The sequence below is a fragment of the Hydra viridissima genome, unplaced genomic scaffold, assembly GCF_058129835.1.
Source record: "Hydra viridissima isolate aposymbiotic clone 2 unplaced genomic scaffold, HvirCarnegie_v1 scaffold_5, whole genome shotgun sequence".
NCBI lineage: Eukaryota > Metazoa > Cnidaria > Hydrozoa > Anthoathecata > Hydridae > Hydra > Hydra viridissima.
The window spans coordinates 661,301-683,932 of record NW_028324304.1 but is presented as its reverse complement, the minus strand read 5'-3'; the positions used below and the strand labels follow the sequence as shown (position 1 = coordinate 683,932).

Genomic DNA, 22,632 nt, shown 5'->3' with positions numbered 1-22,632 from the left:
TTTTAGGGACGGGTCATTTAGAAAACAAAATGTAAAAGAACTAGAGCGTCGTAACTTTGTTATATGTTGAGTTTTGTGCCCGTCGCAAGTTTGACGTGTTTTAATTGAAGGAATGTTTAGTTCTAGCTTTACGTTTTTTTCCTTTAATGTAAAATAAAGGGTTGTCTGCGCATGCTGTGATTTTTGTTTCGACTTTGTCAAGTGTTATGACTTTGATCATTTGCTTTATTTCGAAGTGTCTCAAGAGTGTGTCAGCTTGGAGTATGTATGAGTTTTCGACAGCGGACGTCTTTGTCTTTACCCCTCTTGTTTGTTAGACATGACGTGCAATGACCCGTTCACTTCTTTTCGTTGACGTTTTTTTTCGCATTTCAAAAAACTACTGACCAAGAGAACGTGCGCAGAAGAAAAATGACAAGGTAAAACCAACAACAAAAAACCATGCAATTAAGGATTACACACAGACAAACACGCAAGTGTAAAAAACGGAAATTTTTTTTTTTTTTTTTTTTTTTCGTGCTGCCGCTTTTTTGTTTGTTTTTTTTTGTTTTGTTTTGTTTTTGTTGCTGCTGCTGATGCTAATGCCGTCACTGCTGCTTAACCTCGCTCTTTGTTTTTTTCTCCGCTAAATATACTTTTTTGCTGAAATCCTAAGGGAGCTAAATTCTTACGGAGGCGCTTAAATCTTCTTTGTTATTTTCCTACAGCCTATAGATGGTCGCCAATCTGGGCACGTGCGTGTTCACTTTTTATTCAAGTTACGTTGGATCCTTTCAAAACTTGGAATCTTGAACATGCACGTGACCTGTGAGGTAACCGAACTGTTTTTTCTCCCTCAGGTTATAACTTAAAACGTTTCAAAGATGGCGTGTAAACCCCACCATGTATTTTTTTGTAACGGGATGCGTGTGCTCTTTTTATCCCCTAACAGCTTTAAAAAGAGATTTTGAACCCCCCTCCCCTCCCTTCCTTACACACACACACACACACACACACACACACACACTTCTTTATATTCTCCTTAGTGTGTTTAAGCTCATGCCGTCATGTTTTTAACAGATGTGTGGCTATGAAAATAGCCTTTATTTTTTATCTTGTGTTCAGAGTACCGTTTATTTGGCTGCTGGTTTTGGAACCTTTTCGTTCTTCTTGGGAAGCAAAACGGCTTGTATGTTTGGCAGCACACCGCCACTGGCTATAGTAACACCTGACAACAACTTGTTCAACTCTTCGTCATTGCGAACAGCTAACTGTAAGTGTCGAGGAATGATTCTAGCTTTCTTATTGTCACGAGCAGCGTTACCGGCCAACTCCAAAATTTCGGCGGAGAGATACTCCAAAACAGCAGCTAAATAGACAGGTGCGCCTGAACCGATGCGATTGGCGTAGTGTCCTTTGCGCAAAAATCGGTGAACACGACCGACTGGAAACTGAAGTCCGGCTCTGAACGATCGAGTCTTTGCCTTGGCTTTAGCTTTTCCTCCTTTTCCACGTCCTGACATTTTAATTTCTTACACTGAGAAACAACGAGAGACAACCTAGAGATATTTGTGCGCGCTTTGAAATCAACTTACAAAATTCCTTTTTCTTATCAAAAACATTTGGTCTCGAACTGCACTTTTTTTAACGAATAGAAAAACTCCGTCAAACAATGCGCAAATTAGTTAATCTTTGAAGAACCAATGAGCTTGCGAGAAACAGAAATGTTCTCGAATTGGAGACCACAACTGCGCTTTATATAGGAAGTGATTCGGTTGCTTGTAATTTCAAATTTCAATTCTCTAAAACTCGTCGACATGTCTGACGCTCCAAAGGCCGGAGGAAAACAAGCGCCCAAGGTGGCCAAAAAGGGGGAAAAACGCGCTGGTAAGAAAGGCGGCAAGATCGCTGGTACTGGAGACAAAAAGCGCAAGAGAAAGAGGCGAGAATCCTACGCCATTTACATTTACAACGTCTTGAAGCAAGTTCACCCTGATGTTGGTGTTTCTTCCAAAGCGATGAGCATCATGAATTCTTTCGTCAACGACATTTTTGAAAGAATCGCTTCAGAAGCTTCACGACTAGCCCTCCAAAACAAGAAATCAACCATCTCTTCGCGTGAAATTCAAACAGCTGTGCGCCTCTTACTTCCCGGTGAGTTGGCCAAACACGCAGTGAGCGAAGGCACCAAGGCTGTTACTAAGTACACCAGCAGTAAATAGATGGAGCGCTATCTAAACGGCTATTTTCATAGCCACACATCTTGTAAAAGCATTGTACGCATTAGAACGCCTTAAATTGTAGTAGAGAGAAAGTACTTAAAATGCAATAGCTAGGCAGCCATTGTTTGCTCGTTTTAAATTGCGACACCGCGTCTAAAGAGCGAGCGCTTTTCTAGACTTGCTTTTTTTGATGTTTAAACGTATAGCTTTTGCATCCACTTTGGATACAAAAAGTTATTACAGTAGGTAAACGCGTGAGAAAATCTTTCAACAACTACTTGAGCGCCACCTTTTTGCTTTTGATCAAAACCTTAGCCCTTATGACCCACCCATCGTTATTATTTGCTGCTACTACCACACTTTTGCTCCTTTTTTCTTTTTTCTTTTTTTTTTTTTTTTTCAAATGTATTGCGCGCATCTTTAGGAAATCAGACTTAAAGCAGCGCTTTAGATAAAAATCACCTTTCTAGCCCGATGATGGTGAGCAAAACACTTTATGTGTCAAGCGTCTACTCTAAACACTCAGTTAAACTATGCCTCGCTAAAAAACATTACTTAGAAATCAATTCAATTGCTTTTCATTTCGATTGAAACAAACTGAAACTGGTAAACTAAACCGTTTTTACACACCCCCTCTGCTTATCGCGGTGCAGCGTTCAAGTTCTAGATTGCCTATTAACGTTTAAAACAGATGTGTGGCTATAAAAATAGCCGTTTTTGATTGCTGAGGTGTTCCCCTTTTAACCACCAAAGCCGTACAATGTGCGACCTTGTCTTTTTAATGCGTAGACAACGTCCATAGCGGTGACTGTCTTTCTCTTGGCATGCTCTGTGTATGTTACAGCGTCGCGAATAACGTTTTCCAAAAAGACTTTTAGAACGCCTCGAGTCTCCTCGTAGATAAGTCCAGAGATACGCTTAACACCACCGCGACGAGCTAGACGACGTATGGCGGGCTTTGTGATTCCTTGGATGTTATCACGTAAAATCTTGCGATGACGCTTTGCGCCTCCTTTTCCAAGTCCTTTTCCTCCTTTACCGCGACCAGACATGATTAAAATTGTTTGAAGTTCAATTACTGTCTTTTTGCGTTTCTTTTTGTTTTTATTATGCGCTGGAAGCGCGACTTTTACCCTACATAGATGGAAACATCTTCGTCAAACAACCAATCGCAACGGTCCTTCGTCAAAAAGCCATCTGAACCAAAAAAACAAAAAAAAAAAAAACCAAAACAAACTGCCTTGTTTTTAACGCGCGTTTTCGCATTTAACGCTTTTATCCGTTCGCAAACAGAGCAGAAAAGTTTCTTTTCGGAATTCCACTACGTCGACCTGTCTTTGAAGTGTTTAAAAAAGCAGAAATTGTAGAGGCGAGACAAACGCGCTCTCTTTTCCCGTAGCCAAAAAACACGCCTACGTGGCCTTAATGCCTTATTTTGCATTTGTACTTGAACCAATCAAAGAGCACTTTCTTAGCACCAATCAGAATGCAGCTTTAAGTCGCGGCAAAGTCTAAAAATGTCAACAAAACGCGTTAAATTGAAAAACTTCAAAAGTTCAACTTAAACTGATAAGTGTAAGCGTAACTTACAATGGCCCGCACAAAACAAACAGCTAGAAAATCTACCGGCGGTAAAGCACCGAGAAAGCAGCTGGCAACAAAAGCAGCAAGAAAGAGTGCCCCGGCTACCGGCGGAGTAAAGAAACCCCACAGATACCGACCCGGTACCGTAGCTTTGAGAGAGATCCGAAGATACCAAAAATCGACAGAGCTCCTAATCAGAAAACTACCCTTCCAGCGATTGGTTCGCGAAATAGCTCAAGATTTCAAGACTGACTTGCGTTTCCAAAGCACCGCCGTCATGGCCTTACAAGAAGCTTCAGAAGCCTACTTAGTGGGTCTCTTCGAAGATACCAACTTGTGCGCCATCCATGCAAAGCGTGTCACTATTATGCCAAAAGACATTCAGTTGGCGAGAAGAATCAGAGGAGAGCGAGCTTAAAAAATGGTGCTTCTAAACAAAACGGCTATTTTCATAGCCACAAATCTGTTAAAAACGTTGTCGGCTTAGTGCCTTAAAACAAAACAAAACAAAAAAAAAAAACAACAAACAAACAAACACAAAGTAAACAAGTTCTACGCCTGGAACTTTGTTTTTAGAAAGATGTGTGGCTATGAAAATAGCCGTTTGACAAAAAGCGGGGTAGGTTAGGTTATTTCTTTTCCACTTTTGCGATGGTTTTCTTGGCTGCAGCTTTCTTCTTAGGTGTCGCTTTCACTTTCTTTACTGCGGGCTTTTTAGCAACCGGTTTCTGGGCGCTCTTTTTTGCGGGAGTCACTTTTTTCTTAGGAGTAGCTTTTTTCACTTTCTCTTTTTGTGCGACTTTTTTCACTGACGCAGCTTTCTTTTTTGGCGTGCTCTTCTTTTCAGCAGGCTTCTTTACTTCTTTGGCTTCTTTTTTGTGCTTCTTGGCGACTGCAGCAGGCTTCTTTAACGGTTTGGGCTTAGCTGCAATTCTAAAAGAACCCGACGCGCCAGTTCCTTTCACTTGTACGAGCTCGCCAGCAACCACCATGCGCTTTAAATTAATCTTGACTTGCGAATCGACGTTTTCACCCACCTTGTTGTTGGCCTTGACGTGCTTGGCGATAGCTTGTCTTGACGACCCTTTGCGTTCTTTAAGCGAATTAATAGCATCGACAATCATCGCCTTGTAGGGAGCATGATCAGCAGGCTTTTTAGGCGCAGACTTCTTTGTGGCCTTTTTCGGAGATGCAGCTTCAGTCATTTTTTTTTTGTCGTGTTTCAGAGAAACGTTGCGTTCGTTTTTATAAAACTTCTAGATGTTTAGATGTTTTTATTTTTCAAGCGGAGTTTTATGCGGACTGTCGAGGAGACTTTTTTTTTTTTTTTTTTGCTCCACCGTCAGACTGCAAAGTGTGTTTTCGTGTTGACAGGCAAACCTCCACAGCTCGCGTCTCTCGCTCTCTTAAAGCTTCATTAGTTTTGAAATCTTCTAAAGAATAGTGACGCTTTGTAAATTGCGGCGTTTCGGTGCCACAGCATGTTAGAAGCGAAAGGTATCGCATCAAAACATCGAAAAAATAGTCTTTAAAAGCAATCGAGTGCGCGCATGGCCAAATAACATCAGCGCTACTTACTCTGGACAAAGCAGCTTAATTTCATCAAGAAACTGAACCATATGGCTTCCCAAAAAAGCTTATGCCAATCTCTTCTAAGCATTTGGTACCATACAAACTCAATAGAGGCGAAGGGCACAAACACGCGCGATTGCTGGAATATTTAATGCGTTAGCAACGCGTACTAACGACGATTTTTAGTTCAGACCAATTCTTTTTCTAAACACAGAGACACAACAAAGAACATTCCATGAAAAAGGAACACTATGTTGTGCTTATTCGTGTTCGTTAACAAAAACGATCGAAGGCTAAAACTGCGATAACGCAGTCAACATATATAAAGTCGCGGACACTAGAAAAAAAGGAAAAACTTAGCAACCTGAAAGTTCTGGACATCGTAAAAAAAAAAAATAAATAAAAAATAAAATTCATTATGGAAGGTAACGGTAAAAAAACGTTTGAGGAGATAAGAGAATGAGTGACGAATGCACAATACGGGGTCCATTCGGTTCTTCGTCTTCATAGTCATCGTTCGAGCGAAGCTTGGTGTTTTCTTTACAATTGTGCAGTCTTGGGAAGGCATGCAACTTTTGTTCAAGTTCATAAAGGCAAAACTGAATTAGAATATGGCGATTTTAAAAGATGCTCTACATTTCCGTTTGCTTTTCAAAGTGCAAATTTCGCTTTTGATTTCATGCGCTCATAACTGGCATTTCAAAAATGACACTTTAACACTCGTGAAAAGTGAATTTGGCGGCTTTTGCATGATGCAAAGTTATTAAAATCGCGCGAGGCATCAGTTATAAGGTGTTCACAACCGAAGTTATTGCAGATCAATTCCATCTCTCGTTTTTTCATTTTCAGAAAAGTTCATTTTTCTCCGCTTTATAACATCATAACCATTAGGCTTAGCTGCTTTAGCCTTAGCGAGGTCCTTGACATTAGAAAAGCACCAGTTGGAATTTTATTTTTGCTAAAAATAAAGGCTAACAAATGCAACAGAAATATCTATCTTGCAAGGAACTCGTTCATAATTGAAAAACAAATACAAAGTCAGCTACTTAGTTAGTTAGTTAGTTAGTTAGTTAGTTAGTTAGTTAGTTAGTTAGTTAGTTAGTTAGTTAGTTAGTTAGTTAGTTAGTTAGTTAGTTAGTTAGTTAGTTAGTTAGTTAGTTAGTTAGTTAGTTAGTTAGTTAGTTAGTTAGTTAGTTAGTTAGTCTCTCAGTGAGTTAGTTGGTTAGTTAGTTAGTTAGTTAGTTAGTTAGTTAGTTAGTTAGTTAGTTAGTTAGTTAGTTAGTTAGTTAGTTAGTTAGTTAGTTAGTTAGTTAGTTAGTTAGTTAGTTAGTTAGTTAGTTAGTTAGTTAGTTAGTTAGTTAGTTAGTTAGTTAGTTAGTTAGTTAGTTAGTTAGTCAGTTAGTTAGTTAGTTAGTTAGTTAGTTAGTTAGTTAGTTAGTTAGTCTCTCAGTGAGTTAGTTGGTTAGTTAGTTAGTTAGTTAGTTAGTTAGTTAGTTAGTTAGTTAGTTAGTCTCTCAGTGAGTTAGTTGGTTAGTTAGTTAGTTAGTTAGTTAGTTAGTTAGTTAGTTAGTTAGTTAGTTAGTTAGTCTCTCAGTGAGTTAGTTGGTTAGTTAGTTAGTTAGTTAGTTAGTTAGTTAGTTAGTTAGTTAGTTAGTTAGTTAGTTAGTTAGTTAGTTAGTTAGTTAGTTAGTTAGTTAGTTGGTTAGTTAGTTAGTTAGTTAGTCAATCAGTTAGTTAGTTAGTTAGTTAGTTAGTCAGTCAGTTAGTTAGTTAGTCAGTCAGTCAGTTAGTTGGTTAGTCAGTCAGTTAGTTAGTCATTCAGTTAGTTAGTTTGTATCTTAGTTAGTTTGTTAGGTACTAAGTTAGGCAGATACGTGAAAAATGACGATAGATGACGATAAATGAGGACAATAATTAAAATGTAGCTACTTTGTAAAATCTTATTACTTTAACTAAAGTTTTAGTACTTTGTTAAAATAGCATGAGAACTAACGCTACCCCACAAGCTTTTTAAAGTTCTTTTTTAAGGTTTCAGCAACCCATCCGACGTTGCGAGAAACACCTGATAGTTACTGTGAAAAAAGGTATTGGCCAACAACTCGACTGTCGCGTTTTATTCTTTCCGGGGTTTTAGGGACGGGTCATTTAGAAAACAAAATGTAAAAGAACTAGAGCGTCGTAACTTTGTTATATGTTGAGTTTTGTGCCCGTCGCAAGTTTGACGTGTTTTAATTGAAGGAATGTTTAGTTCTAGCTTTACGTTTTTTTCCTTTAATGTAAAATAAAGGGTTGTCTGCGCATGCTGTGATTTTTGTTTCGACTTTGTCAAGTGTTATGACTTTGATCATTTGCTTTATTTCGAAGTGTCTCAAGAGTGTGTCAGCTTGGAGTATGTATGAGTTTTCGACAGCGGACGTCTTTGTCTTTACCCCTCTTGTTTGTTAGACATGACGTGCAATGACCCGTTCACTTCTTTTCGTTGACGTTTTTTTTCGCATTTCAAAAAACTACTGACCAAGAGAACGTGCGCAGAAGAAAAATGACAAGGTAAAACCAACAACAAAAAACCATGCAATTAAGGATTACACACAGACAAACACGCAAGTGTAAAAAACGGAAATTTTTTTTTTTTTTTTTTTTTTTCGTGCTGCCGCTTTTTTGTTTGTTTTTTTTTGTTTTGTTTTGTTTTTGTTGCTGCTGCTGATGCTAATGCCGTCACTGCTGCTTAACCTCGCTCTTTGTTTTTTTCTCCGCTAAATATACTTTTTTGCTGAAATCCTAAGGGAGCTAAATTCTTACGGAGGCGCTTAAATCTTCTTTGTTATTTTCCTACAGCCTATAGATGGTCGCCAATCTGGGCACGTGCGTGTTCACTTTTTATTCAAGTTACGTTGGATCCTTTCAAAACTTGGAATCTTGAACATGCACGTGACCTGTGAGGTAACCGAACTGTTTTTTCTCCCTCAGGTTATAACTTAAAACGTTTCAAAGATGGCGTGTAAACCCCACCATGTATTTTTTTGTAACGGGATGCGTGTGCTCTTTTTATCCCCTAACAGCTTTAAAAAGAGATTTTGAACCCCCCTCCCCTCCCTTCCTTACACACACACACACACACACACACACACACACACACTTCTTTATATTCTCCTTAGTGTGTTTAAGCTCATGCCGTCATGTTTTTAACAGATGTGTGGCTATGAAAATAGCCTTTATTTTTTATCTTGTGTTCAGAGTACCGTTTATTTGGCTGCTGGTTTTGGAACCTTTTCGTTCTTCTTGGGAAGCAAAACGGCTTGTATGTTTGGCAGCACACCGCCACTGGCTATAGTAACACCTGACAACAACTTGTTCAACTCTTCGTCATTGCGAACAGCTAACTGTAAGTGTCGAGGAATGATTCTAGCTTTCTTATTGTCACGAGCAGCGTTACCGGCCAACTCCAAAATTTCGGCGGAGAGATACTCCAAAACAGCAGCTAAATAGACAGGTGCGCCTGAACCGATGCGATTGGCGTAGTGTCCTTTGCGCAAAAATCGGTGAACACGACCGACTGGAAACTGAAGTCCGGCTCTGAACGATCGAGTCTTTGCCTTGGCTTTAGCTTTTCCTCCTTTTCCACGTCCTGACATTTTAATTTCTTACACTGAGAAACAACGAGAGACAACCTAGAGATATTTGTGCGCGCTTTGAAATCAACTTACAAAATTCCTTTTTCTTATCAAAAACATTTGGTCTCGAACTGCACTTTTTTTAACGAATAGAAAAACTCCGTCAAACAATGCGCAAATTAGTTAATCTTTGAAGAACCAATGAGCTTGCGAGAAACAGAAATGTTCTCGAATTGGAGACCACAACTGCGCTTTATATAGGAAGTGATTCGGTTGCTTGTAATTTCAAATTTCAATTCTCTAAAACTCGTCGACATGTCTGACGCTCCAAAGGCCGGAGGAAAACAAGCGCCCAAGGTGGCCAAAAAGGGGGAAAAACGCGCTGGTAAGAAAGGCGGCAAGATCGCTGGTACTGGAGACAAAAAGCGCAAGAGAAAGAGGCGAGAATCCTACGCCATTTACATTTACAACGTCTTGAAGCAAGTTCACCCTGATGTTGGTGTTTCTTCCAAAGCGATGAGCATCATGAATTCTTTCGTCAACGACATTTTTGAAAGAATCGCTTCAGAAGCTTCACGACTAGCCCTCCAAAACAAGAAATCAACCATCTCTTCGCGTGAAATTCAAACAGCTGTGCGCCTCTTACTTCCCGGTGAGTTGGCCAAACACGCAGTGAGCGAAGGCACCAAGGCTGTTACTAAGTACACCAGCAGTAAATAGATGGAGCGCTATCTAAACGGCTATTTTCATAGCCACACATCTTGTAAAAGCATTGTACGCATTAGAACGCCTTAAATTGTAGTAGAGAGAAAGTACTTAAAATGCAATAGCTAGGCAGCCATTGTTTGCTCGTTTTAAATTGCGACACCGCGTCTAAAGAGCGAGCGCTTTTCTAGACTTGCTTTTTTTGATGTTTAAACGTATAGCTTTTGCATCCACTTTGGATACAAAAAGTTATTACAGTAGGTAAACGCGTGAGAAAATCTTTCAACAACTACTTGAGCGCCACCTTTTTGCTTTTGATCAAAACCTTAGCCCTTATGACCCACCCATCGTTATTATTTGCTGCTACTACCACACTTTTGCTCCTTTTTTCTTTTTTCTTTTTTTTTTTTTTTTTCAAATGTATTGCGCGCATCTTTAGGAAATCAGACTTAAAGCAGCGCTTTAGATAAAAATCACCTTTCTAGCCCGATGATGGTGAGCAAAACACTTTATGTGTCAAGCGTCTACTCTAAACACTCAGTTAAACTATGCCTCGCTAAAAAACATTACTTAGAAATCAATTCAATTGCTTTTCATTTCGATTGAAACAAACTGAAACTGGTAAACTAAACCGTTTTTACACACCCCCTCTGCTTATCGCGGTGCAGCGTTCAAGTTCTAGATTGCCTATTAACGTTTAAAACAGATGTGTGGCTATAAAAATAGCCGTTTTTGATTGCTGAGGTGTTCCCCTTTTAACCACCAAAGCCGTACAATGTGCGACCTTGTCTTTTTAATGCGTAGACAACGTCCATAGCGGTGACTGTCTTTCTCTTGGCATGCTCTGTGTATGTTACAGCGTCGCGAATAACGTTTTCCAAAAAGACTTTTAGAACGCCTCGAGTCTCCTCGTAGATAAGTCCAGAGATACGCTTAACACCACCGCGACGAGCTAGACGACGTATGGCGGGCTTTGTGATTCCTTGGATGTTATCACGTAAAATCTTGCGATGACGCTTTGCGCCTCCTTTTCCAAGTCCTTTTCCTCCTTTACCGCGACCAGACATGATTAAAATTGTTTGAAGTTCAATTACTGTCTTTTTGCGTTTCTTTTTGTTTTTATTATGCGCTGGAAGCGCGACTTTTACCCTACATAGATGGAAACATCTTCGTCAAACAACCAATCGCAACGGTCCTTCGTCAAAAAGCCATCTGAACCAAAAAAACAAAAAAAAAAAAAACCAAAACAAACTGCCTTGTTTTTAACGCGCGTTTTCGCATTTAACGCTTTTATCCGTTCGCAAACAGAGCAGAAAAGTTTCTTTTCGGAATTCCACTACGTCGACCTGTCTTTGAAGTGTTTAAAAAAGCAGAAATTGTAGAGGCGAGACAAACGCGCTCTCTTTTCCCGTAGCCAAAAAACACGCCTACGTGGCCTTAATGCCTTATTTTGCATTTGTACTTGAACCAATCAAAGAGCACTTTCTTAGCACCAATCAGAATGCAGCTTTAAGTCGCGGCAAAGTCTAAAAATGTCAACAAAACGCGTTAAATTGAAAAACTTCAAAAGTTCAACTTAAACTGATAAGTGTAAGCGTAACTTACAATGGCCCGCACAAAACAAACAGCTAGAAAATCTACCGGCGGTAAAGCACCGAGAAAGCAGCTGGCAACAAAAGCAGCAAGAAAGAGTGCCCCGGCTACCGGCGGAGTAAAGAAACCCCACAGATACCGACCCGGTACCGTAGCTTTGAGAGAGATCCGAAGATACCAAAAATCGACAGAGCTCCTAATCAGAAAACTACCCTTCCAGCGATTGGTTCGCGAAATAGCTCAAGATTTCAAGACTGACTTGCGTTTCCAAAGCACCGCCGTCATGGCCTTACAAGAAGCTTCAGAAGCCTACTTAGTGGGTCTCTTCGAAGATACCAACTTGTGCGCCATCCATGCAAAGCGTGTCACTATTATGCCAAAAGACATTCAGTTGGCGAGAAGAATCAGAGGAGAGCGAGCTTAAAAAATGGTGCTTCTAAACAAAACGGCTATTTTCATAGCCACAAATCTGTTAAAAACGTTGTCGGCTTAGTGCCTTAAAACAAAACAAAACAAAAAAAAAAAACAACAAACAAACAAACACAAAGTAAACAAGTTCTACGCCTGGAACTTTGTTTTTAGAAAGATGTGTGGCTATGAAAATAGCCGTTTGACAAAAAGCGGGGTAGGTTAGGTTATTTCTTTTCCACTTTTGCGATGGTTTTCTTGGCTGCAGCTTTCTTCTTAGGTGTCGCTTTCACTTTCTTTACTGCGGGCTTTTTAGCAACCGGTTTCTGGGCGCTCTTTTTTGCGGGAGTCACTTTTTTCTTAGGAGTAGCTTTTTTCACTTTCTCTTTTTGTGCGACTTTTTTCACTGACGCAGCTTTCTTTTTTGGCGTGCTCTTCTTTTCAGCAGGCTTCTTTACTTCTTTGGCTTCTTTTTTGTGCTTCTTGGCGACTGCAGCAGGCTTCTTTAACGGTTTGGGCTTAGCTGCAATTCTAAAAGAACCCGACGCGCCAGTTCCTTTCACTTGTACGAGCTCGCCAGCAACCACCATGCGCTTTAAATTAATCTTGACTTGCGAATCGACGTTTTCACCCACCTTGTTGTTGGCCTTGACGTGCTTGGCGATAGCTTGTCTTGACGACCCTTTGCGTTCTTTAAGCGAATTAATAGCATCGACAATCATCGCCTTGTAGGGAGCATGATCAGCAGGCTTTTTAGGCGCAGACTTCTTTGTGGCCTTTTTCGGAGATGCAGCTTCAGTCATTTTTTTTTTGTCGTGTTTCAGAGAAACGTTGCGTTCGTTTTTATAAAACTTCTAGATGTTTAGATGTTTTTATTTTTCAAGCGGAGTTTTATGCGGACTGTCGAGGAGACTTTTTTTTTTTTTTTTTTGCTCCACCGTCAGACTGCAAAGTGTGTTTTCGTGTTGACAGGCAAACCTCCACAGCTCGCGTCTCTCGCTCTCTTAAAGCTTCATTAGTTTTGAAATCTTCTAAAGAATAGTGACGCTTTGTAAATTGCGGCGTTTCGGTGCCACAGCATGTTAGAAGCGAAAGGTATCGCATCAAAACATCGAAAAAATAGTCTTTAAAAGCAATCGAGTGCGCGCATGGCCAAATAACATCAGCGCTACTTACTCTGGACAAAGCAGCTTAATTTCATCAAGAAACTGAACCATATGGCTTCCCAAAAAAGCTTATGCCAATCTCTTCTAAGCATTTGGTACCATACAAACTCAATAGAGGCGAAGGGCACAAACACGCGCGATTGCTGGAATATTTAATGCGTTAGCAACGCGTACTAACGACGATTTTTAGTTCAGACCAATTCTTTTTCTAAACACAGAGACACAACAAAGAACATTCCATGAAAAAGGAACACTATGTTGTGCTTATTCGTGTTCGTTAACAAAAACGATCGAAGGCTAAAACTGCGATAACGCAGTCAACATATATAAAGTCGCGGACACTAGAAAAAAAGGAAAAACTTAGCAACCTGAAAGTTCTGGACATCGTAAAAAAAAAAAATAAATAAAAAATAAAATTCATTATGGAAGGTAACGGTAAAAAAACGTTTGAGGAGATAAGAGAATGAGTGACGAATGCACAATACGGGGTCCATTCGGTTCTTCGTCTTCATAGTCATCGTTCGAGCGAAGCTTGGTGTTTTCTTTACAATTGTGCAGTCTTGGGAAGGCATGCAACTTTTGTTCAAGTTCATAAAGGCAAAACTGAATTAGAATATGGCGATTTTAAAAGATGCTCTACATTTCCGTTTGCTTTTCAAAGTGCAAATTTCGCTTTTGATTTCATGCGCTCATAACTGGCATTTCAAAAATGACACTTTAACACTCGTGAAAAGTGAATTTGGCGGCTTTTGCATGATGCAAAGTTATTAAAATCGCGCGAGGCATCAGTTATAAGGTGTTCACAACCGAAGTTATTGCAGATCAATTCCATCTCTCGTTTTTTCATTTTCAGAAAAGTTCATTTTTCTCCGCTTTATAACATCATAACCATTAGGCTTAGCTGCTTTAGCCTTAGCGAGGTCCTTGACATTAGAAAAGCACCAGTTGGAATTTTATTTTTGCTAAAAATAAAGGCTAACAAATGCAACAGAAATATCTATCTTGCAAGGAACTCGTTCATAATTGAAAAACAAATACAAAGTCAGCTACTTAGTTAGTTAGTTAGTTAGTTAGTTAGTTAGTTAGTTAGTTAGTTAGTTAGTTAGTTAGTTAGTTAGTTAGTTAGTTAGTTAGTTAGTTAGTTAGTTAGTTAGTCTCTCAGTGAGTTAGTTGGTTAGTTAGTTAGTTAGTTAGTTAGTTAGTTAGTTAGTTAGTTAGTTAGTTAGTTAGTCTCTCAGTGAGTTAGTTGGTTAGTTAGTTAGTTAGTTAGTTAGTTAGTTAGTTAGTTAGTTAGTTAGTTAGTTAGTCTCTCAGTGAGTTAGTTGGTTAGTTAGTTAGTTAGTTAGTTAGTTAGTTAGTTAGTTAGTTAGTTAGTTAGTTAGTTAGTTAGTTAGTTAGTTAGTTAGTTAGTTGGTTAGTTAGTTAGTTAGTTAGTCAATCAGTTAGTTAGTTAGTTAGTTAGTTAGTCAGTCAGTTAGTTAGTTAGTCAGTCAGTCAGTTAGTTGGTTAGTCAGTCAGTTAGTTAGTCATTCAGTTAGTTAGTTTGTATCTTAGTTAGTTTGTTAGGTACTAAGTTAGGCAGATACGTGAAAAATGACGATAGATGACGATAAATGAGGACAATAATTAAAATGTAGCTACTTTGTAAAATCTTATTACTTTAACTAAAGTTTTAGTACTTTGTTAAAATAGCATGAGAACTAACGCTACCCCACAAGCTTTTTAAAGTTCTTTTTTAAGGTTTCAGCAACCCATCCGACGTTGCGAGAAACACCTGATAGTTACTGTGAAAAAAGGTATTGGCCAACAACTCGACTGTCGCGTTTTATTCTTTCCGGGGTTTTAGGGACGGGTCATTTAGAAAACAAAATGTAAAAGAACTAGAGCGTCGTAACTTTGTTATATGTTGAGTTTTGTGCCCGTCGCAAGTTTGACGTGTTTTAATTGAAGGAATGTTTAGTTCTAGCTTTACGTTTTTTTCCTTTAATGTAAAATAAAGGGTTGTCTGCGCATGCTGTGATTTTTGTTTCGACTTTGTCAAGTGTTATGACTTTGATCATTTGCTTTATTTCGAAGTGTCTCAAGAGTGTGTCAGCTTGGAGTATGTATGAGTTTTCGACAGCGGACGTCTTTGTCTTTACCCCTCTTGTTTGTTAGACATGACGTGCAATGACCCGTTCACTTCTTTTCGTTGACGTTTTTTTTCGCATTTCAAAAAACTACTGACCAAGAGAACGTGCGCAGAAGAAAAATGACAAGGTAAAACCAACAACAAAAAACCATGCAATTAAGGATTACACACAGACAAACACGCAAGTGTAAAAAACGGAAATTTTTTTTTTTTTTTTTTTTTTTCGTGCTGCCGCTTTTTTGTTTGTTTTTTTTTGTTTTGTTTTGTTTTTGTTGCTGCTGCTGATGCTAATGCCGTCACTGCTGCTTAACCTCGCTCTTTGTTTTTTTCTCCGCTAAATATACTTTTTTGCTGAAATCCTAAGGGAGCTAAATTCTTACGGAGGCGCTTAAATCTTCTTTGTTATTTTCCTACAGCCTATAGATGGTCGCCAATCTGGGCACGTGCGTGTTCACTTTTTATTCAAGTTACGTTGGATCCTTTCAAAACTTGGAATCTTGAACATGCACGTGACCTGTGAGGTAACCGAACTGTTTTTTCTCCCTCAGGTTATAACTTAAAACGTTTCAAAGATGGCGTGTAAACCCCACCATGTATTTTTTTGTAACGGGATGCGTGTGCTCTTTTTATCCCCTAACAGCTTTAAAAAGAGATTTTGAACCCCCCTCCCCTCCCTTCCTTACACACACACACACACACACACACACACACACACACACTTCTTTATATTCTCCTTAGTGTGTTTAAGCTCATGCCGTCATGTTTTTAACAGATGTGTGGCTATGAAAATAGCCTTTATTTTTTATCTTGTGTTCAGAGTACCGTTTATTTGGCTGCTGGTTTTGGAACCTTTTCGTTCTTCTTGGGAAGCAAAACGGCTTGTATGTTTGGCAGCACACCGCCACTGGCTATAGTAACACCTGACAACAACTTGTTCAACTCTTCGTCATTGCGAACAGCTAACTGTAAGTGTCGAGGAATGATTCTAGCTTTCTTATTGTCACGAGCAGCGTTACCGGCCAACTCCAAAATTTCGGCGGAGAGATACTCCAAAACAGCAGCTAAATAGACAGGTGCGCCTGAACCGATGCGATTGGCGTAGTGTCCTTTGCGCAAAAATCGGTGAACACGACCGACTGGAAACTGAAGTCCGGCTCTGAACGATCGAGTCTTTGCCTTGGCTTTAGCTTTTCCTCCTTTTCCACGTCCTGACATTTTAATTTCTTACACTGAGAAACAACGAGAGACAACCTAGAGATATTTGTGCGCGCTTTGAAATCAACTTACAAAATTCCTTTTTCTTATCAAAAACATTTGGTCTCGAACTGCACTTTTTTTAACGAATAGAAAAACTCCGTCAAACAATGCGCAAATTAGTTAATCTTTGAAGAACCAATGAGCTTGCGAGAAACAGAAATGTTCTCGAATTGGAGACCACAACTGCGCTTTATATAGGAAGTGATTCGGTTGCTTGTAATTTCAAATTTCAATTCTCTAAAACTCGTCGACATGTCTGACGCTCCAAAGGCCGGAGGAAAACAAGCGCCCAAGGTGGCCAAAAAGGGGGAAAAACGCGCTGGTAAGAAAGGCGGCAAGATCGCTGGTACTGGAGACAAAAAGCGCAAGAGAAAGAGGCGAGAATCCTACGCCATTTACATTTACAACGTCTTGAAGCAAGTTCACCCTGATGTTGGTGTTTCTTCCAAAGCGATGAGCATCATGAATTCTTTCGTCAACGACATTTTTGAAAGAATCGCTTCAGAAGCTTCACGACTAGCCCTCCAAAACAAGAAATCAACCATCTCTTCGCGTGAAATTCAAACAGCTGTGCGCCTCTTACTTCCCGGTGAGTTGGCCAAACACGCAGTGAGCGAAGGCACCAAGGCTGTTACTAAGTACACCAGCAGTAAATAGATGGAGCGCTATCTAAACGGCTATTTTCATAGCCACACATCTTGTAAAAGCATTGTACGCATTAGAACGCCTTAAATTGTAGTAGAGAGAAAGTACTTAAAATGCAATAGCTAGGCAGCCATTGTTTGCTCGTTTTAAATTGCGACACCGCGTCTAAAGAGCGAGCGCTTTTCTAGACTTGCTTTTTTTGATGTTTAAACGTATAGCTTTTGCATCCACTTTGGATACAAAAAGTTATTACAGTAGGTAAACGCGTGAGAAAATCTTTCAACAACTACTTGAGCGCCACCTTTTTGCTTTTGATCAAAACCTTAGCCCTTATGACCCACCCATCGTTATTATTTGCTGCTACTACCACACTTTTGCTCCTTTTTTCTTTTTTCTTTTTTTTTTTTTTTTTCAAATGTATTGCGCGCATCTTTAGGAAATCAGACTTAAAGCAGCGCTTTAGATAAAAATCACCTTTCTAGCCCGATGATGGTGAGCAAAACACTTTATGTGTCAAGCGTCTACTCTAAACACTCAGTTAAACTATGCCTCGCTAAAAAACATTACTTAGAAATCAATTCAATTGCTTTTCATTTCGATTGAAACAAACTGAAACTGGTAAACTAAACCGTTTTTACACACCCCCTCTGCTTATCGCGGTGCAGCGTTCAAGTTCTAGATTGCCTATTAACGTTTAAAACAGATGTGTGGCTATAAAAATAGCCGTTTTTGATTGCTGAGGTGTTCCCCTTTTAACCACCAAAGCCGTACAATGTGCGACCTTGTCTTTTTAATGCGTAGACAACGTCCATAGCGGTGACTGTCTTTCTCTTGGCATGCTCTGTGTATGTTACAGCGTCGCGAATAACGTTTTCCAAAAAGACTTTTAGAACGCCTCGAGTCTCCTCGTAGATAAGTCCAGAGATACGCTTAACACCACCGCGACGAGCTAGACGACGTATGGCGGGCTTTGTGATTCCTTGGATGTTATCACGTAAAATCTTGCGATGACGCTTTGCGCCTCCTTTTCCAAGTCCTTTTCCTCCTTTACCGCGACCAGACATGATTAAAATTGTTTGAAGTTCAATTACTGTCTTTTTGCGTTTCTTTTTGTTTTTATTATGCGCTGGAAGCGCGACTTTTACCCTACATAGATGGAAACATCTTCGTCAAACAACCAATCGCAACGGTCCTTCGTCAAAAAGCCATCTGAACCAAAAAAACAAAAAAAAAAAAAACCAAAACAAACTGCCTTGTTTTTAACGCGCGTTTTCGCATTTAACGCTTTTATCCGTTCGCAAACAGAGCAGAAAAGTTTCTTTTCGGAATTCCACTACGTCGACCTGTCTTTGAAGTGTTTAAAAAAGCAGAAATTGTAGAGGCGAGACAAACGCGCTCTCTTTTCCCGTAGCCAAAAAACACGCCTACGTGGCCTTAATGCCTTATTTTGCATTTGTACTTGAACCAATCAAAGAGCACTTTCTTAGCACCAATCAGAATGCAGCTTTAAGTCGCGGCAAAGTCTAAAAATGTCAACAAAACGCGTTAAATTGAAAAACTTCAAAAGTTCAACTTAAACTGATAAGTGTAAGCGTAACTTACAATGGCCCGCACAAAACAAACAGCTAGAAAATCTACCGGCGGTAAAGCACCGAGAAAGCAGCTGGCAACAAAAGCAGCAAGAAAGAGTGCCCCGGCTACCGGCGGAGTAAAGAAACCCCACAGATACCGACCCGGTACCGTAGCTTTGAGAGAGATCCGAAGATACCAAAAATCGACAGAGCTCCTAATCAGAAAACTACCCTTCCAGCGATTGGTTCGCGAAATAGCTCAAGATTTCAAGACTGACTTGCGTTTCCAAAGCACCGCCGTCATGGCCTTACAAGAAGCTTCAGAAGCCTACTTAGTGGGTCTCTTCGAAGATACCAACTTGTGCGCCATCCATGCAAAGCGTGTCACTATTATGCCAAAAGACATTCAGTTGGCGAGAAGAATCAGAGGAGAGCGAGCTTAAAAAATGGTGCTTCTAAACAAAACGGCTATTTTCATAGCCACAAATCTGTTAAAAACGTTGTCGGCTTAGTGCCTTAAAACAAAACAAAACAAAAAAAAAAAACAACAAACAAACAAACACAAAGTAAACAAGTTCTACGCCTGGAACTTTGTTTTTAGAAAGATGTGTGGCTATGAAAATAGCCGTTTGACAAAAAGCGGGGTAGGTTAGGTTATTTCTTTTCCACTTTTACGATGGTTTTCTTGGCTGCAGCTTTCTTCTTAGGTGTCGCTTTCACTTTCTTTACTGCGGGCTTTTTAGCAACCGGTTTCTGGGCGCTCTTTTTTGCGGGAGTCACTTTTTTCTTAGGAGTAGCTTTTTTCACTTTCTCTTTTTGTGCGACTTTTTTCACTGACGCAGCTTTCTTTTTTGGCGTGCTCTTCTTTTCAGCAGGCTTCTTTACTTCTTTGGCTTCTTTTTTGTGCTTCTTGGCGACTGCAGCAGGCTTCTTTAACGGTTTGGGCTTAGCTGCAATTCTAAAAGAACCCGACGCGCCAGTTCCTTTCACTTGTACGAGCTCGCCAGCAACCACCATGCGCTTTAAATTAATCTTGACTTGCGAATCGACGTTTTCACCCACCTTGTTGTTGGCCTTGACGTGCTTGGCGATAGCTTGTCTTGACGACCCTTTGCGTTCTTTAAGCGAATTAATAGCATCGACAATCATCGCCTTGTAGGGAGCATGATCAGCAGGCTTTTTAGGCGCAGACTTCTTTGTGGCCTTTTTCGGAGATGCAGCTTCAGTCATTTTTTTTTTGTCGTGTTTCAGAGAAACGTTGCGTTCGTTTTTATAAAACTTCTAGATGTTTAGATGTTTTTATTTTTCAAGCGGAGTTTTATGCGGACTGTCGAGGAGACTTTTTTTTTTTTTTTTTTGCTCCACCGTCAGACTGCAAAGTGTGTTTTCGTGTTGACAGGCAAACCTCCACAGCTCGCGTCTCTCGCTCTCTTAAAGCTTCATTAGTTTTGAAATCTTCTAAAGAATAGTGACGCTTTGTAAATTGCGGCGTTTCGGTGCCACAGCATGTTAGAAGCGAAAGGTATCGCATCAAAACATCGAAAAAATAGTCTTTAAAAGCAATCGAGTGCGCGCATGGCCAAATAACATCAGCGCTACTTACTCTGGACAAAGCAGCTTAATTTCATCAAGAAACTGAACCATATGGCTTCCCAAAAAAGCTTATGCCAATCTCTTCTAAGCATTTGGTACCATACAAACTCAATAGAGGCGAAGGGCACAAACACGCGCGATTGCTGGAATATTTAATGCGTTAGCAACGCGTACTAACGACGATTTTTAGTTCAGACCAATTCTTTTTCTAAACACAGAGACACAACAAAGAACATTCCATGAAAAAGGAACACTATGTTGTGCTTATTCGTGTTCGTTAACAAAAACGATCGAAGGCTAAAACTGCGATAACGCAGTCAACATATATAAAGTCGCGGACACTAGAAAAAAAGGAAAAACTTAGCAACCTGAAAGTTCTGGACATCGTAAAAAAAAAAAATAAATAAAAAATAAAATTCATTATGGAAGGTAACGGTAAAAAAACGTTTGAGGAGATAAGAGAATGAGTGACGAATGCACAATACGGGGTCCATTCGGTTCTTCGTCTTCATAGTCATCGTTCGAGCGAAGCTTGGTGTTTTCTTTACAATTGTGCAGTCTTGGGAAGGCATGCAACTTTTGTTCAAGTTCATAAAGGCAAAACTGAATTAGAATATGGCGATTTTAAAAGATGCTCTACATTTCCGTTTGCTTTTCAAAGTGCAAATTTCGCTTTTGATTTCATGCGCTCATAACTGGCATTTCAAAAATGACACTTTAACACTCGTGAAAAGTGAATTTGGCGGCTTTTGCATGATGCAAAGTTATTAAAATCGCGCGAGGCATCAGTTATAAGGTGTTCACAACCGAAGTTATTGCAGATCAATTCCATCTCTCGTTTTTTCATTTTCAGAAAAGTTCATTTTTCTCCGCTTTATAACATCATAACCATTAGGCTTAGCTGCTTTAGCCTTAGCGAGGTCCTTGACATTAGAAAAGCACCAGTTGGAATTTTATTTTTGCTAAAAATAAAGGCTAACAAATGCAACAGAAATATCTATCTTGCAAGGAACTCGTTCATAATTGAAAAACAAATACAAAGTCAGCTACTTAGTTAGTTAGTTAGTTAGTTAGTTAGTTAGTTAGTTAGTTAGTTAGTTAGTTAGTTAGTTAGTTAGTTAGTTAGTTAGTTAGTTAGTTAGTTAGTTAGTTAGTTAGTTAGTTAGTTAGTTAGTTAGTTAGTTAGTTAGTTAGTTAGTTAGTTAGTTAGTCTCTCAGTGAGTTAGTTGGTTAGTTAGTTAGTTAGTTAGTTAGTTAGTTAGTTAGTTAGTTAGTTAGTTAGTTAGTTAGTTAGTTAGTTAGTTAGTTAGTTAGTTAGTTAGTTAGTTAGTTAGTTAGTTAGTTAGTTAGTTAGTTAGTTAGTTAGTTAGTTAGTTAGTTAGTTAGTTAGTTAGTTAGTTAGTTAGTCAGTTAGTTAGTTAGTTAGTTAGTTAGTTAGTTAGTTAGTTAGTTAGTCTCTCAGTGAGTTAGTTGGTTAGTTAGTTAGTTAGTTAGTTAGTTAGTTAGTTAGTTAGTTAGTTAGTTAGTTAGTCTCTCAGTGAGTTAGTTGGTTAGTTAGTTAGTTAGTTAGTTAGTTAGTTAGTTAGTTAGTTAGTTAGTTAGTTAGTCTCTCAGTGAGTTAGTTGGTTAGTTAGTTAGTTAGTTAGTTAGTTAGTTAGTTAGTTAGTTAGTTAGTTAGTTAGTTAGTTAGTTAGTTAGTTAGTTAGTTAGTTAGTTGGTTAGTTAGTTAGTTAGTTAGTCAATCAGTTAGTTAGTTAGTTAGTTAGTTAGTCAGTCAGTTAGTTAGTTAGTCAGTCAGTCAGTTAGTTGGTTAGTCAGTCAGTTAGTTAGTCATTCAGTTAGTTAGTTTGTATCTTAGTTAGTTTGTTAGGTACTAAGTTAGGCAGATACGTGAAAAATGACGATAGATGACGATAAATGAGGACAATAATTAAAATGTAGCTACTTTGTAAAATCTTATTACTTTAACTAAAGTTTTAGTACTTTGTTAAAATAGCATGAGAACTAACGCTACCCCACAAGCTTTTTAAAGTTCTTTTTTAAGGTTTCAGCAACCCATCCGACGTTGCGAGAAACACCTGATAGTTACTGTGAAAAAAGGTATTGGCCAACAACTCGACTGTCGCGTTTTATTCTTTCCGGGGTTTTAGGGACGGGTCATTTAGAAAACAAAATGTAAAAGAACTAGAGCGTCGTAACTTTGTTATATGTTGAGTTTTGTGCCCGTCGCAAGTTTGACGTGTTTTAATTGAAGGAATGTTTAGTTCTAGCTTTACGTTTTTTTCCTTTAATGTAAAATAAAGGGTTGTCTGCGCATGCTGTGATTTTTGTTTCGACTTTGTCAAGTGTTATGACTTTGATCATTTGCTTTATTTCGAAGTGTCTCAAGAGTGTGTCAGCTTGGAGTATGTATGAGTTTTCGACAGCGGACGTCTTTGTCTTTACCCCTCTTGTTTGTTAGACATGACGTGCAATGACCCGTTCACTTCTTTTCGTTGACGTTTTTTTTCGCATTTCAAAAAACTACTGACCAAGAGAACGTGCGCAGAAGAAAAATGACAAGGTAAAACCAACAACAAAAAACCATGCAATTAA

The 22,632-nt window shown here is 39.2% G+C and overlaps 9 protein-coding genes and 3 pseudogenes across 9 annotated transcripts; 6 read left to right on the top strand and 6 right to left on the bottom strand.

Annotated features, from left to right (window-relative positions):
* Positions 1–1,112: 1,112 nt before the first annotated feature.
* Positions 1,113–1,502, bottom strand: LOC149887606 (histone H2A, orphon). Its single transcript, XM_090087715.1, has one exon. It carries the CDS (start codon positions 1,500–1,502, stop codon positions 1,113–1,115), a length of 390 nt encoding a protein of 129 aa, XP_089943841.1.
* Positions 1,503–1,796: 294 nt separating this feature from the next.
* Positions 1,797–2,201, top strand: LOC149887605 (late histone H2B.L4 pseudogene; annotated as a pseudogene).
* A 740-nt stretch (positions 2,202–2,941) lies between these two features.
* On the bottom strand, positions 2,942–3,253 carry LOC149887604 (histone H4). The gene has a single exon (XM_090086807.1). The coding sequence runs from the start codon at positions 3,251–3,253 to the stop codon at positions 2,942–2,944; it is 312 nt and encodes a 103-aa protein (XP_089942933.1).
* A 539-nt stretch (positions 3,254–3,792) lies between these two features.
* Positions 3,793–4,203, top strand: LOC149887603 (histone H3). Its single transcript, XM_090087711.1, has one exon. It carries the CDS (start codon positions 3,793–3,795, stop codon positions 4,201–4,203), a length of 411 nt encoding a protein of 136 aa, XP_089943837.1.
* Positions 4,204–8,599: 4,396 nt separating this feature from the next.
* On the bottom strand, positions 8,600–8,989 carry LOC149887602 (histone H2A, orphon). The gene has a single exon (XM_090087710.1). It carries the CDS (start codon positions 8,987–8,989, stop codon positions 8,600–8,602), a length of 390 nt encoding a protein of 129 aa, XP_089943836.1.
* A 294-nt stretch (positions 8,990–9,283) lies between these two features.
* LOC149887601 (late histone H2B.L4 pseudogene) lies at positions 9,284–9,688 on the top strand (annotated as a pseudogene).
* Positions 9,689–10,428: 740 nt separating this feature from the next.
* Positions 10,429–10,740, bottom strand: LOC149887600 (histone H4). The gene has a single exon (XM_090086803.1). It carries the CDS (start codon positions 10,738–10,740, stop codon positions 10,429–10,431), a length of 312 nt encoding a protein of 103 aa, XP_089942929.1.
* Positions 10,741–11,279: 539 nt separating this feature from the next.
* LOC149887599 (histone H3) lies at positions 11,280–11,690 on the top strand. Its single transcript, XM_090087708.1, has one exon. The coding sequence runs from the start codon at positions 11,280–11,282 to the stop codon at positions 11,688–11,690; it is 411 nt and encodes a 136-aa protein (XP_089943834.1).
* A 4,106-nt stretch (positions 11,691–15,796) lies between these two features.
* Positions 15,797–16,186, bottom strand: LOC149887598 (histone H2A, orphon). The gene has a single exon (XM_090087707.1). It carries the CDS (start codon positions 16,184–16,186, stop codon positions 15,797–15,799), a length of 390 nt encoding a protein of 129 aa, XP_089943833.1.
* Positions 16,187–16,480: 294 nt separating this feature from the next.
* On the top strand, positions 16,481–16,885 carry LOC149887597 (late histone H2B.L4 pseudogene; annotated as a pseudogene).
* Positions 16,886–17,625: 740 nt separating this feature from the next.
* On the bottom strand, positions 17,626–17,937 carry LOC149887596 (histone H4). The gene has a single exon (XM_090086804.1). The coding sequence runs from the start codon at positions 17,935–17,937 to the stop codon at positions 17,626–17,628; it is 312 nt and encodes a 103-aa protein (XP_089942930.1).
* A 539-nt stretch (positions 17,938–18,476) lies between these two features.
* On the top strand, positions 18,477–18,887 carry LOC149887595 (histone H3). Its single transcript, XM_090087706.1, has one exon. It carries the CDS (start codon positions 18,477–18,479, stop codon positions 18,885–18,887), a length of 411 nt encoding a protein of 136 aa, XP_089943832.1.
* Positions 18,888–22,632: the final 3,745 nt, after the last annotated feature.